This window comes from Myripristis murdjan, chromosome 13 (assembly GCF_902150065.1).
Source record: "Myripristis murdjan chromosome 13, fMyrMur1.1, whole genome shotgun sequence".
In the NCBI taxonomy this organism is placed as follows: domain Eukaryota; kingdom Metazoa; phylum Chordata; class Actinopteri; order Holocentriformes; family Holocentridae; genus Myripristis; species Myripristis murdjan.
This window is the reverse complement of record NC_043992.1, coordinates 15718912-15734411: the sequence shown is the minus strand read 5'-3', so window position 1 is coordinate 15734411 and position 15500 is coordinate 15718912. Positions and strand designations below refer to the sequence as shown.

Sequence of the window (15500 nt, the reverse complement as noted above, 5' to 3'; positions counted from 1 at the left end):
GCAGAACATGGATAAATGAGAGAGGATTCAGAGGGAAGCGGGCGATCGAAGAAACTTCCTTGAAGAAACGAGTTTAGCTTTATGAATGTGACGCTGGACTGCCTGCTCAGCAAAGCAGGATAAATAAGTGTGTAGCCTAAGGTAGAAATCCTAATCCTGCAATTTCACACAAGTGCTAGCAAGTACTTTCAGTTTTATTTTTCACTTGGTGGTGCCCGGGAACGGATGCTGGGAGGGTGCTAGCTCGATTAGCATTATAGCATATACAATATCTGTGAGAGTGAGATTAGTGTTTGAGCTGCAGTTAGTTCTTAGTTGGTTTTCACTGACCCTTTGTAAATGACTTCACAGCGCCGTTGCAGGTGTAAGATATCACCCAGACACCCTGTCTTCCATTTAAAGTCCAGTCGGAGAGTGAGTATGCTACTTTTACCTGTGAAATATGTCAAAATACTAGTTTCCTTAAATTTTGCAGATGATTCACTATTAGTCCTGTGTAAGAAGTGCTTAACTATTTGGGAACTGGTGCATCACACTTTCCTCCTGTATGGTACAATAACAGACTTTGACATGGCTTCAAACACACTCCACAACTTATGATGGTAATTGGCACATTTGCTTTATTTTGAAAACAGACATTGAAACCATTTTTATTTTTTCATATTTTTTTTTCTCACAAGTTTTAACTCCTTGATAAGGTTGAAACTGGACATTGCACTCACTGGAACATAGGAAAAGTATTTTTTTTGTTTGCTCATTTGTAATGATTTTCTTTTACTTTTTTTTTTTGTTAACATCAGTGCAAGAGTATTTTTCCAATTCATATCAAACTGTCATAACAACACCAAAGACATCAAAAAGAAGCCGCCACACCTCTTAAGTTTTTGTGACTGCGAAAAAGTTCCTCTCAGAGGGAGAGTTCCCATCATGCATCTGGTTCGATGGTTCATGCTACTGTTCTCATGTTCATTTTGCAGAACCCAGATCGCCAAGTAAAGGCCAGTTACATCAATATTATAGCTGATTTCCATATTTTATTATGTGATTATGTTATTAAAATGGCCACAGGTCCGTTACTGTAAATGTGAGTAAAGAGAGTTTCTAAAAGGGGTGTAAACCAAGCCTGAACGACTCAAGCAGAATAGAGAGAGTAATAGTTTTGGATTCAGGAAAGAGCTGCCCAACTGGAAATGTTACACATTTAGTAATACATTCTGTTATCCATCCTATATGTTGTCAGTGCATTACCGATTTGATGCGCTTCCAGTGCACTCGTATGGCACCGAAAACTAGAATTGCATTTCAAAACCAGGGTTTTTTTGTGCGTGCATTTGCAGAAGTACAGATTTCATATGCAAAATGTGTTTAAAGAAAGTGCATTGCAATGGAAATAAGGTACAATACATTTGCAATGCATGTTAAATGTGTAAATATCCAGTTAGGCGCATTCATTCGACCACTGATTCACTCACAATAAATAGTGAAATCGTACCAAATCATATCCTCATCATCAGCGTACTAATCATCATGTTTTCATCAGCATCATCGTTATCATCATTATCACCACTTCCTCACAGTATTAGCTTGAGCCAAAAAACTTCACGCTGGAAACTCCCCCAACATGAGAAAATCATTGCCACACAAAAAATGACAAACAAATAGAAACGGACTGCCCTCACATTGGGAAGGCAAAGAGCAACCTTTTTAGATTTTTGTTTTTGTGTTATTCATCATACTTAATTCTTCTTTCTCTACTTTAAACTTTCTCTTAGTCATCCTTGGACTCGGCGGCCTCCGCTGCATCTGCCGGGGCAGCCTCCTCTGCTTTAGACTCCTCTGCAGCATCTGGAGGGAGGGAGGGGGGAGAGGGAGAGTTAAACAAAAAAAAAAGAAAAAAAAGAAAAGAAATAAGGGAGACGAAAAACAAAGAAAGAGGTTGGGTTATAGGGAAGGAAAAGGGAAATCAACTTTAACTGTATAGAAGTGTTCACATTGTAGGCTTGGATTGCCACACAAATATAAAGTAACATTCAAAGATCATAAATAGGCCTGCCTCTCCATGTGGATAAAAAATAGTTAAGACTGAACTTTATCATTTCAAGCTTGCAACATGTCAGCCTTGTGAAAACCCAGAGCGTCTCAGTCAGAAGAAATCAACCTAATATCTGGAAATGGCATGTTGAGTGCCTGTGATAAATAAAGGAAGACAGCACTCTTGATAGACGCTTGTGGGAGAAACATCTCAGCTGACGTCCCAAGGCTACCAGCAGCATCTAGGTGTGGAACATGTGATGTGATGCACAGAGCATATCGGTGAATAATGGTCAATGATTCATCTACAAGACATCAGTAATAATTTCCCCTGCATTATATTGCTTATGGCCTATTTATTTTGCCTTGCATAAAATATATGTGTTCTTTTTTTATCCTTACTTGGCTGTATATCTTTATGTTGCCAGCAGTGCCCTAATTTCCGCTCAGGGATTTATTATTAGTATTATTCTGTTGTTATTGTTATTCTTATCAGATGTAGTAATAATAGTGATAGTAGTGGTAGTTCAAGTAATACTCGTTAGTATTGGTTTCCTGTTATTATCCTTATCCATCCATCAATACAGACATAAATATATCTATAAAGTAACAATTTATCCATAAAGCTTGAGATTTAATGGTGTTTGTTATTGTGAATGGCTTGTTAAAGTTTAAAGTTCATGTAAAAAAAAAAAACTGCCATTGACTATAGAATGACAGTGTCACAGTGACTCTGGCTTTATTTTTATGGCTTCTGATAAAAGCCTTTGTTCAGGTTCCCTGAACGTGATGATGTCATACTACAATGAGCTCATACTCTTTTAATAGAAAGAGAAGACATCAAGGAATGACATCATTGTACTGGACAGCTTGCTATCCACTGGGAAATAGGGATGGAGATGGGGGTGATGAGCGTGTGCATGCAAGCATTGGCGTGTGCGCGCGCGCTCGCGCGTGTGTGTGTGTGTGTGTGTGTGCATGCGTGGGTGTGCATGTGTAAGAAAGAGAGAGTGAGTGAGAGGGCACAGCAGAGAGGATGCTAAAGTGTGTGTGACTCAAGCCAGAGTGAGTCATACCAAGGCACCTTAGCAGATCTGTTGTCAGATTTCAGGTAACAGGTAATTAGCTTGTTAGCCTGTATGACAGACTTGAGGATGTCCTTCCCCACAGCCACTGGACTGTGATGTAAATACAATTTCATCTGTTTCACAGCAACAAAACCTTTTATTTTTGGTATTCCAGCATCAGTGCATCCTCAATTTGCCCCATCTTAACATCACAACATGTAATATGACTGACTACAAGTGTGGTTTTTAAATTACTGTTATTTGAGGCATTTGCCGGTAAGAATTGGTCCAGGGGGAAACAACCGGGTAAACTCTCGGTTTTCGTGTCAGTTGATTTCTAAATCACCAGCTAAATGAGAAAATGAGAACATGGCCTTTACCCTGTGCTATTAAAACACAGGAACAAGGCCTGTTGAAAGCCAGCTGAAGCTGAAACAGCGCTGATTAAACCACTTGGGGACCTCAAGCCTCCGTTCATGTATCTTTTCTCCATTTAACTGTCCTGCCATCTGCATCGTCACCTGGCAAGTATTTTGGTTGTGCATTCTCTGCTCTTTCCTATTTGTACTGCTTTTGGATTTTGGTTGCGTAACTTGAGGCATAATTGAATGTACAATGCACTGTCATCATCAGCTTTGACGGTTAGGACTAACAACTTGCTCAGATGTAAATAACAAAAGTCAAGCACCCAGGCTTTCCCTGGTGGAGGATGTGGATCATGCCCAGGCTCTCTCATACATTATTCACTTAGATCAGAGTACCTGGTGTCCTTGTGTACATAACTCCAGTCTCTGCTCTTACAAGCCTTAACCAAGTGAATGCAACGTAAGTCATAAATATTCATGCGCTCTCTGTGTCAGTTCAGTTGGTAAAGCAGATTGTGGCCAGCCATACTTAGTATTCATAATTTGCAATTCTTAGTCAAGCAGTGTTTATTTGTGACAAACTTCCCCGGTGCGGATCGTGACCAGTAAGGATCATTAATTATTCATTTAAATCAGAGCACCTGTTATCCGCGGTCTGCTCCATGCAGGCTAGCCATCCCATCGAGGTGGTAACTATGACAACAGGGAGACAGCGCTGCCTAGGTGACCTAGTTTCCTTGTAGTTCTACAGTCTATGTGTGTGTGTGTGTGTGTGTGTGTGTGTGTGTATGTGCATGTGTGTGTGTGCTTGCCCCCACCCATGAGCGTCAGACTGAGCATGCTCCATTAACTACCTGTCTGACCCAGTCTGAAAGTCCTTGGACCAGAAATATATGAGTTCATGTCAAGAGTATGTTGTGAGAGCGTGTGGCTCTCAATGTTATAATGTAATTTCATGGCCTTATAATTTCTTCCCAGGTATACGCTTTTGCTATAATTGCATGTCATACAGTGATTTCCTTTGAAATCTATTAGCTAGTGTTCAAGGTTTCTGACTCTGTGGTCCAGAATCGATCGAAAAACAAAAGACATGACCAGACATTTTAACCTGCTGTAACGTGTCACAGAGGTTAACAACAGTCACCATTAAGGTCTGCTAATTTTGTTCTAATTTTGAATAAAGTCAAATAAAAATGCAAGACCACAAAGGTTAGTATGCCGTTCTTGGACAAAGAGAGATTCATATGCGTTCGTCTGAGATGTTCACGACCCTCAGAAATGAAGCTTCTGCCTCATTAAACTGATGTTAGAGCGTTGCTTCATCACAAGACTTGGACATGATGATTATTTTCAAGCTAATGCGCGCCCATTCTACTGCATCCATCTTTGTTAACCAGTGCAAGTCATTTACATGACTAACCCCGTGTTTCTATCTCAATCTCCACCTCATCAGTATGGCGCTTCCATCTTGTAGAGGCTCAGACACAAGGCCCTCTAATCTAATATCGAGCTGTGTCTCTGTGTTAACCAGTGAATGGTGGAACGCTGCCAAAGATCTTTAAATCCCAAAGACTCAACAAGCAGTTATTTCCTGCAATGTCTGCCAAGAAGACTCCAGTAAAGCTCACCTATTCTTCTTTATTAGTTATTTACAGCAAGTAATTGCTTCTTGATTGTTGAGAGCGTCTCAATCTTTATTTGTCCCTGAGCTCAGTGCACTCTCAAACACATGCCCACCCGCAGTCTTTCACTTACAGAGCTTACACAGCAGGTTTAGTGCTGAATTTTGACTTGATTTTTTTTCTCCTGGTCTGCAAAAGACCAGCCTGCTAAGTTTCTTGTTCCTTCTAATGCTGTCGTATCCTGTGTTATGATGGATTTACTTTTAAATTACCTCAACAGGAGGTCAGTTTCTGCTTCTGTCTGTCATACCTTGTTTATCTTTTGTTTGGTTGGGCTCCTCCTTCTCAGCTGTCGGGCTGACAGCAGCAGGCACGTCGGCTTGTCTGGCCTCATCCTCCTTCTCTCCACTCTTCTCCTCCTCCTTTTTCTCGTCAGCTGTGGCTGTGGTGGGGCTCTTGGCCGCTGCTGCTGGGGCCTCCACCTCTTTGGGCTTCTCCTTGGTCTTCTCCTCCACCTTGGGCTCCTCTTTCTGGGGTTCAGAGGGTGCTGCGGCTGTGGGAGAGGCCGCTGCCGGGGCTGCTGCTACAGGAGACGTGGCTGCGCCTGTAGGAGAGGTGGCAGCAGCGGCTGGGGAGTTAGTTGGCTTGTCCGCCACAGGGCTTTTGGCTTGGCTTGTCTCCTCCTCTTTCTTGCCCTCCTCTCCTGCAGCTTCCTCCTCCTTTGCGGATGCCTCCTCTCCGTCCACTTTCTTCGCCTCCTCTCCACCCTCTGTCGCCTCCTCTGGAACAGCGGGATTGTCTCCCTCCTTCTCCTCCTCCTCGCCATCTTTCATCTTTTTCCGAGTTATGTGTCCACGGAAGCTGGCCTGTATTTTGGTCGCAGCCTTGTGGGCCTTGTCCTCAGGTTTGTTGGCGGTACCATCCTGTTCAATCTTCTGGTCCGCCTCTTCATTTTTCTCCACCTGGAGCCCAAGAGAGAGATCATTAAGAGAAGAGACAGGATTTTCAGATCATCCAGTGACTAAGACCAATGAAGTGCTGAGCAGGTCCACTGGAAACCAGCAGTGTACACAGAGATATATAGATATGTCAGGGTATCCTCTGTTGTGAGATCTAGCTTGAGGATAGTCATCCCATGATGTCATCCTAGTATAATTTTGTTTTGGTCCACAATCAGAAGAGGTAAGTACAATACGTTATAAGTAGAAAGGGCCAGAAGTCAGGAAGGAAAAGAGCATGAGGAGTTTTTTGTTAGTTAAGTTTAACTGGTTTAACTATTACTGGACAATAGAGTGGAAAGAAATCAGGCTGGGTTAAGGTTTCAAGGATAGTTTAGGATTCAGTTAAAGTGTAGGACTGGATCAGGAATAGGTTTGGGAACAGAACAGGACACAATGTATTATTGTAATGGGGTCCGAGATATTACCTTGGGTAACTGGATCCATAGCTGTCCATCAAATAGTGGGTTGTGCTATGAGTCATATAAATCTAATGAAAAGAAGTCAAATCAAATAAAGAAATGAATGATGAGCACTGAATGTGGCAAACAAAATGAAACAGTACATTCAAAAATGAATAAGCAAATAAATGAGAGTAGAGCATTCTATAGATAACGTCAAACCAATCAAACGCCTTATTCCGTGTGTGCCTTAAATAATATGAACAAGCAATAAGAAGCAAACACAAATAGTCAAAGAGCATGCAGACAGTGCAGCGTCACAGAGGCCAAATGTAAAAGGTGTAAAATCAAACTGCGGAACCTGAAGGGAGTGGAGCGTTGCTATCTTAGCGGGTGTCACGCTTTTGTGGGGAGCCATTGATTGTTTTCTTCGCAACTGAGTGAATCTACACATTTGATCTCTTCATGTACAGGAGAAGATTTAGTGCAACTGTGTCCCATCAACCAAGGACTGACGTGTGTGTGGGTCGATTGTCTCCACATAATGAATTGGATATACTGGGATTTGGGTCACGTCAAATGACTCCTGGCATTTATTGCAGTCATTCAATTCAGGCATAAGGTTTGTATTGTTCTCTTGATAATAGTGCTCAAATGCATGCAGTGAATAATTAAACGTCAACGTGAAATGTCTTCATGGCATCCTGTAATGCCCTGCATTCTCTGCTAATCGTATCACCAAAACAAAAAAAAAAAAAAAAATGTGATCATTCAAATATAAATTCCGGCTCCTAAAAAAAATGAGACAATCCTTATTCTCTTGGTAGCTTTCCACTGATCCATCTCTGGCTGCTAGGGAACGAGCTGGTAGCTAGAATCTCCTCAGCATTCACTGCCATACCCCTCCCAACCATCAAAGGTTACCTTGACAACCAGAGTGCTAACTCATCACGGCGCTGTCTGCTGGTTGGTGCTATGAAAGACTATATGTCACCCTGATTGGCAGTGCACCTGACCCCTCAGGGGAGCGAGCCAATAGGAAATCATAAATCAGGCGGAGCAATCAGCATGGCTGGGGAGGGGCTGTGTGTGGGGGTAGTGAGGGTACAACGGTGGGGTGGAGGGGGGGTGGGGGGGGGGGGGTTTAATGCTGGACACACCATGGAGCCCCAGCATCTTGTATAAGGTCAGTGAGTGTGGGGAAAAATGGTTTTCGGGACATGACTCGGTGGGTCAGGCTATATCCATCACTGTCTCATCGCTCACCCAATTCTCAGTCCTTCTGTTTCTAATAATGTCATTATACAGGATGTGAGGGTTGACTTGGACAGCTGCCTGTGTGAGGTGTAACATCTTTTTTGACATGATTTAAGAGCCAGAGGCCCTAAACTAACACATCTTCTTCAGGGTCAGTGTGTCAGCCCAATATTAGAGCGGCGAGGCCAAAGTGCAGCTGTGTGGGTACATTCACTGCCTCAACCTTTATTCACATGCTCTCCTGGGGGTTTGAGGTATAAATCATGGTCCAAGCCTTTCTGCCCTGCCACTCATAATATCCACCATCTTCTCAAGCAATTCAGTATCATTTAATATATTGAAATTACTGTTATTATTAATAATTTAAAAAATATGATTGTCTTGGCTTTGCATAGAGAAGGATGGCAGGTATTCAAAACCTATACACTTTGCTAATTAATTATTTAAATGCTTTATAGTTGAGAACTGGACTAGCACTGTCCTGTTTCTAAGAATATGACAGCCACCCAGTCTGGTAATAAAGTGAACTGGAATGCTGCAGCAGCAAGTGGTGAGATGTGAAATTAGCCAGCTGTTAGATTTGGGAGCTAACGTGGAGACAGACAGAGTACCACCGCTCTTAATAATATGCAGGTCTCCAGTGACTTATTGTGCTTTTATTATGCCTGATCTCATGGGTGCTTACAATTGCCAAAAGTTGACCCGAGCACTTAACTCAAATAGAATTACACCCATGCAGTGAGTCAGAGAGGGGGAGACAGAACGATGGATGAGGGTATTTGGGAATATTAGGGTATGACATCATTATTGGAGTAAAGGGGGGGTGGGGATGTCATTCACTTTGGAGATCTGGGTGTGTGAGTGGAAATGTAATAAAATACCAGTTGAGTGTCAAATGATCTCATCGATGTATGGGAAAGAGAACATCATCCTGATGATTTGGCCACAGATGAGGTAGCATCATTTCCATTACTTATATTTGTTTGTCCATCCCCCAGGAAATGCTGTGATTTATCTGAGGCTCACTGCTGTATTCTGTAGATTTCTATGAATCATACAGCAGCATTCACAGAGAAAAATAGATTTTACATGAACTACTGAGCAACTTTGATTTTCTCATTCATCTGTCATAAAGTTGGATCATGTTGTATCACAACATATTGGATTACGCTATATTGCACTGAATGATATTGTGTTGTAATATATATTGTTGGCTGTAAAGCCTATTACCGAGTAATATAATATTGTCTTATTTGAATAGCAAAATCATTGTGAATCCTTTTAAGAATCGATTCTCAAAGACACTGAATTGCTAAATGATCCCTGGTCACAGTGCAGCATCTCACATAGAGCCAGTGTGGGACACATCTTCATTCACAAACACCGCAGAACCTCCCAAAACTACAGTGCCACACAAGGTAAATCCCCTTTTAAGCCTCTCAACTAAGATAAGATGTTTATCGTAGCAGATTTAGACTCCTGAATTAATTTATAGTGGAACTACATATTCTCATTATTGCCTTAATCAAACAGAGAAATGCCTGATTAAAATTACTCTGCAGTATTTCCTCATTTCACATTCAGTCTGCCTGGTTGCCATGGATACGCTTTACAACGCTTAAAAAAAAAAAAAAAAAAAAAGAGTCTAATCATTATCCAGCAAAAAAGCAGAATTTATGCAATACATAGTTATATAGATGGAGAGAATTTTCCTGCCTGATTGCAAAAGAGACACAATTATACCGTCATTATCCAATTTGTCTGCAATCACAATAAAGTATCACCAAGACTAATTGATTGTCATAGTGCACACTGGCACTTACAACAGCTTGATGTAATTCAATATGCAGCATTATATTGAAAATCACAAGATACTGTAGGAAGATAATAAATAATGACTACCATCTCGTATAATACATGCCCTGAATATGAAGATAGAATGACATAGGGGCTAATTTGGCTTAGTACAACAGTGCCATTTAACAGACCCGCTCTCTGTCCTGTCTGCACAAGGTGATAGATGGCCGTTCTAATATGTGTTCAGTACATTATCTGATGGCCAAATGTGTGTGTTTCACCTTTGTCTATCAGCGACAGTCTATGCTCTCTCTCTCTGTCTGTCTCTGTCCTTGGGTGGGCACCAACTGTCGTGGTAACCACACCCCAGAGTCAATGGCTTTACCGGCAGATCCATAACCACACACACACACACACACACACACATACACACACGCATACCATCCCCCCACCATGACACACACTAGCAATTCACCGTCCCAGCGCCTCATTGCCGGTGCCATTAGGGACTTGTTTTCAGGAGGGGGGAGGCGGGGGAGGGAGGAGACACAGGGGAGCAAAGGGGGGTAATGCTGGTTGAATTACCACAGAACCACGGCTCACGTAAATGCACACACCAGGCGTGCATGTAATCGTCTTTTATTCTTTATTCTCATCCATTCAAGCAGGAGACTCCCTTTTCTCCTCGCCTCTCCGCCCAGCCCTGGATCAAATGCGGTGCCGCTACTGGGAGAGGGGACACATATTTAAGGTGATATTTGCATTTATAATGTTGGAGTTGTAGAATGCTGCGTCTCTCTGCCTTCTTACATCGCAAACCCAACAGGTGCAGCTGCTGCATTTAATTTATTTAAGTCCCATTAATACATGATTACAGAATTTTTTAAATCTAATTAAGCCACGTATTAAGTAATAATATATTTTCTGTGTGCTGGCTTAATTCAGAGAGACTGAACTCCCAACACAGATGTCCCATTATCACATTTCTCAGGAAGGCAGAGAGAGAGATAATATGGTGGCACACACGTACTTCCTGCAATGACACCTATCTCCTGAAAACCCCAGCGTGATTTCAAAGGCTGTCTGATTTTTTTTCGACAGCAACGAAAAAACCGTCCAGACACTGAAGAGCGAGGAAGGGCTGCAGTCTACAAATGCTGAATCTTTTCCTCTAGTGCTTTCTTTTACTGTCTCTGTTCTTTCTCTCCTCTCTCTCTCTCTCTCTCTCTCTAAGTAAACTGCTACCCACTCATTCCTTCTGTGTCTGTCTCTCTCTCTCACACACACACATACACACACATTAGACATAGCGGAGCACCACACCCTTTTAGCCAGCTCTCTCCTCCTGCAGAAGAGGAGAGGGGGGCTCAGGTGGTGACTGTCACAGACCCCGCTTGCCATATCTCTCCCGTGACAGTGAATTGATGAGCGGCGTTGTAAGATGCACTGTTTCCCCGTTGGCTCGGGAAAGATGCTCCGCGGCAACTAATAAGCGGCCATATGCCGGCGTCATTACATCCTCCGGAGCAGCCTTTAATTCACTCTCTCCCTGAACAAAGGCTCTGCAATTGGCACTGATCTCATAGGGGGTCTCGGGATAGGGATGGAGAGAGCGGCTCGGAGGAAATGGAGGCGGGGGGTGATTAGATAGTACATGTGGTACGAGAGGAGATAGCTGTCTAGAGCTTGGGATGGAAATGAACCGGGCTCAAGCTGAGATTGGAGGTGGAGCTAGGAGAGGAAAAGAGGAAGTGGTAGTCAGGACTAGGCCTGGAAGTGGAGATGGACCAGGACTTTAGGCAAGGGCCATGGTTGTGTGGAGATCCTGAATGCTGCATTTGGGGGTGAGGCAAGAATTGGGTGTAGAACCTCCTAAAGCTAGGAACGGGAAGACATAACTGTGGCTGGAGCTAAAGCTAAGGCTGGGGCTCAGGAGAAGACTCCACAGCACAGCACCACAGCAGCCACTCCCATCGTGTAGGTGTAGCAATTGCTCTCTCTGCTCCATAATGACAGGCCTCATAGCAATATTGCCACATTGTGAAGCAAAAACCCATATTCTTTTCTCACCCTTTCATGACAGACCCCAGACTCTGCCTCGCATTATTTTATACTTCTCCTCCTCGAAAGCAGGAACACGAGGGGGAATGCTTGCAGCTCGCTGAGGAGCCGGTGCCTCACCCACATGGCTGCATGCAGCGTGCAGCACGCCTGCTTCTCTTCCTTCATGATTCCCTCCACTTGCTTTCTCTAGCCTCGCCTTCTCCAAGCATCGTCCCTGGTTCTGCACCATATTTCTGGCCATTTGTAACCACTGTCCAGTTTTGTTGCCATCCTTGTTCCCTTTCCGCCTTGCTGCATCCCTACCTTCCCCCATACCTTTCAACCTCCCTCCCTGTCTCATTCTCCATTTTTCACCAGCACCCACTGTCATTGCATCTACCCCCCTCTCTCAGTGCATTCTGTGCCTACCCGGCTCCTCTCCACTCCCGTGCCATCGCTCTCTACCTTCCCTCATATTCGTACTCCACCCTGCCTCCACTTCTCTCCGGCTGCCTGCCTTCCTTTCTGCATCCTGTTCATCCTGCATGCTTTTCCACTGGCAAGCCTTGCTTCCTCTCTCTCTCTCCCTCTCTCTTTCTCTCTCTCTCTCTCTCTCTGTCTGTGTCTCTCTCTGTCTCTCTCTCCTCCCTGCCAGAGCTAATATGACTCATCCAGGCTGACATTTAAGAAGCAATCAAGTGCTGTCGGAATCCACAGCGTTATGAGCCTGATAAAATCATGATCAGTCAAGATAGCAGCGGGAAACTGTTCCTGATCACACGCAAAACCTCCATGATAGTGGCTTAAATACAACAGAATGAAGCATTACAGCGCAGGAGAGTGCCACCCCTCTCCTCCAACTATCCAGACCCGCCCGGTTCCATGCAACACCTTTCTTTTTTTTTCTTTTTTTTTTTTCTCCAGTCTCTGCACCTGAGAATAGCTCTGGGTGCTATGAACTACCCATTGCACCCCTTTCAAACCCTTTAAACGAGTGCACACTTCATAGTACCCTCCATTGACAGCATCCACTTAAAGACCTAGAGGGCTATGATAATCCATTTAGACTCATTTATTCCTATTGTAGTCCCCGGAGGCCACTGACATGCTGGTGCTGCTCACTCAGTCCCTACCCCACCCTTTTTTCTCACCGTGGAAATTTGCTTTCCTGTGTCACCCATTTCCGTTCAAGATAACACAGATCCAGATGATATTAAGACCCCAAGATAAGGCATCAATTAAGAGCACCCTTAAGGTTGGCCTAATTAGTGAGAATCTTCCTCATTAACAACATTAGATTATGCTGAGTTCAGTGAAGCTGCTGAATGAACGGGAGAGTATACCAGCTTCAATATATGCCTTGGTTAGTGCAGAAAAGCAATCACACCAAACAATATCAGTAAAGCGCATGCATATCAAGTGCCTATCAATAATCTTTCACTTTTTTCAAGTGAGTGATCAATAGGAGGGGATGCCCAGCTGACCAAGATCGAGTTACAGTCTTGCGCCTCTCTGTAAGTACAGTGTGAGGTCTGAGAGGCATTGTGGCAACATCCATTCATGCAGGATAATCACATTAACTAGGCGTGTCTGGGCTCTCTGGATAGACTTCTATGAAGGCACCCGGGGCCCTAAGTCAAAGGAAATTACACCAACATTTTCTGTAATCTTTCCTCAAAGCGCGCTGATCTGACTAGAGACGAACAGTCCCAAAGTTCAGAGTTGAGACACATTATTTTGACATAAGCAAGAGCTGAAATATTTACGTAGCAAAGCAGCAGAAAAGCAAAGCAGGTTTACCGGTTTGGTTCTTCTTATGCAGCACAGCATAGTTGTAGTTGTAGTATCCTCCCTTTCCTTCTCTCTGTTTTCCTTCTTTCTTTCCTTTTTTTCTCCCTTTCACTTCTTCTCTCACACCCTCTCTCTCTCTCTCTCGCTCTCTCTCTCTCTCGCGCTCTCTCTCTCTCTCTCTCTCACTCGCTTTCGTGCACACACACTCTCTCCGGCTGTATCAACAGCTAAGCCGCCCAGTGCGTTTTACTCATCCCAGTTTGCATGCACACCGCTCTTCAGTCAGTCAGTCAGTTCAGTCTGCTTGGGCACACCTCTCTCTGACTCGCTCCCTGACAATGACTACAAGCCCACCCTTTAAACCCCTCCCTTCTCCTCTCTCCCTCCATCCTTCTCTCCTCCCCTCCTCCTCCCCTCTTCCCTTCACACCAACCAACACTGTCCCCCTTCCCCCTCCTCCTCCTCCTTCTCCTCCTCTTCTCGCTCATAGTGATGAACTCCCCCACCCCAGATCACCACTCCTCTCCTCTACATCTTCTCACCATCCTCCTCCTCCTTCTTGCAGCCTGGCTCTGGCAAAAGCTGCGGCCCCACCCTAAAAACGCTCTCCCTTAATGAATGACTGGATACCTCCAATATGTGCTCTGACAATCCCTTTTTTCATATTGTGTGTTTGTATTTCTATCTCTCCAACAGTGACCATCCCATCCTAGTGTATTCCCCCTCCCTTTACAAATATGAGGAGGTCTCTTTTTAAAAAAAAAAAAAACAAAGAGGTGCCCCAGTGGAAGGTGCCTCCACTGATTCCTTGTGCTCTCTCAGACTGTGTGCTGTGCACTTGGTGGATCTCAGATCGGTGATATCAGTCTGCGCGCACGGCGTCCAAATTGCCACAGCCATGCCAAAAGCATGTTTTCTGGCAGAGCAAGGAGCTGCTCCTGCCAGCAGGGATGTGTGAAAGAGGGAGAGCGGCAATGATCATGAATGCGCATGCATGCACATGCACACACACACACATACACACAGTGCTCTTAGGACACGTCACCCCCCCACCACCACCACCATCACCACCACCCCCCACCCCCCATCCAGCACTCTCTGTTCTCATGGAAACACCAGCAGATAGACAAGAAGAGCAGAGGAGGAGTGTGTGTGTGTGTGTGTGTGTGTGTGTGTGTGTGTGTGCGTGAGAGAAAGAGAGCGAGAGAGAGAGAGAGAAAGAGGGATGGAGGGAGGGAGGGAGGAAGGGATGAAAGGAGGTGGATGAGGAGGAGGAGGCAAGAGGGCCGGGTGTGGCAGACAGGCAGGCAAGGCATACTGCCTCTCTTTCTCTCTCTCCCGCCTACTTTTTTTTCTCCCACTGTGCCCACATTTGCACATAGTCTGGTTTAATGACCAGGCACAATACATGCATTATCCACACAACTACATTTATAACCATTACCGTACAGTGAGAGGGGCACAGGCGCATGCTCATGCAAACACCCACACTCAGTATTTGTCTTTCATAATACATACACGCACGCACATACACACACACACACACACTCACAGTGTGGTGTCAGGAGAGTCCCCACCCCCGCTCTGACCAGCGAGCACCAGCAGATGCAACAGACACAATGAGGATGGAGGGAGGGATGAAGGAAACGAGGAAAAAAGGAAATCAAGAGGGGAGGGAGGAGAGAGAGTCCTTAGAGGTAGTGCTCTGCTATTCTTCTGTGTTACAGGATTATTCCACATCCAGTTCACTGAGGGGAAATCATTACCCTACACCGCTGAGCCTCATAGCCTTCCCGGTGGTCGCTCCTGCCACACAGGCAAATCTATTACCATTAGTAGGCCGTACTACATCATCACTATGTGTCATCATGTTCTATACTAGACCGTATGACATAGGCGCTGTAAGGCAGGGTTTTGCTGAGTGCACACAATGTTTTTCAGCACTGCCCCACTTTACTTTCAAACTGTTACACACATTCATACTTCGGCGCTCCTAGTCCACGTATAGTCCACCTCCTGTCCCATGCAGCAGCTGCACTAGAGCAACTGGGAGTTGCAGTATGTGCCTTGCCAAAGGTGTCACAGGGAGAGCAGGCATGCAGACCCAAATGCAGACTTGAAGGCAGGG

At 44.5% G+C, this 15500-nt stretch overlaps 1 protein-coding gene across 1 annotated transcript; it reads right to left on the bottom strand.

The window, feature by feature from the left end:
* Positions 1-597: 597 nt before the first annotated feature.
* gap43 (growth associated protein 43) lies at positions 598-13697 on the bottom strand. The gene is made up of 3 exons (XM_030066606.1): positions 13382-13697; positions 5396-6047; positions 598-1845 (listed from the first exon to the last, which is right to left on the bottom strand). Exons 1-3 carry the CDS (start codon positions 13409-13411, stop codon positions 1769-1771), a joined length of 759 nt encoding a protein of 252 aa, XP_029922466.1. The 5' UTR covers positions 13412-13697; the 3' UTR covers positions 598-1768.
* Between the last annotated feature and the right edge of the window lie 1803 nt (positions 13698-15500).

What these genes read in the sequence shown, in the direction of transcription:
- gap43 (XM_030066606.1), bottom strand. Translation starts at nt 13,411, where the DNA reads ATGCTGTGCTGCATAAGAAGAACCAAACCG. An exon ending in GCATAAGAAGAACCAAACCG is followed by an intron (nt 6,048 to 13,381) that starts GTAAACCTGCTT and finishes CTTGGGCTCCAG; the next exon opens with GTGGAGAAAAATGAAGAGGC. An exon ending in CCAAACAAAAGATAAACAAG is followed by an intron (nt 1,846 to 5,395) that starts GTATGACAGACA and finishes CCCTCCCTCCAG; the next exon opens with ATGCTGCAGAGGAGTCTAAA.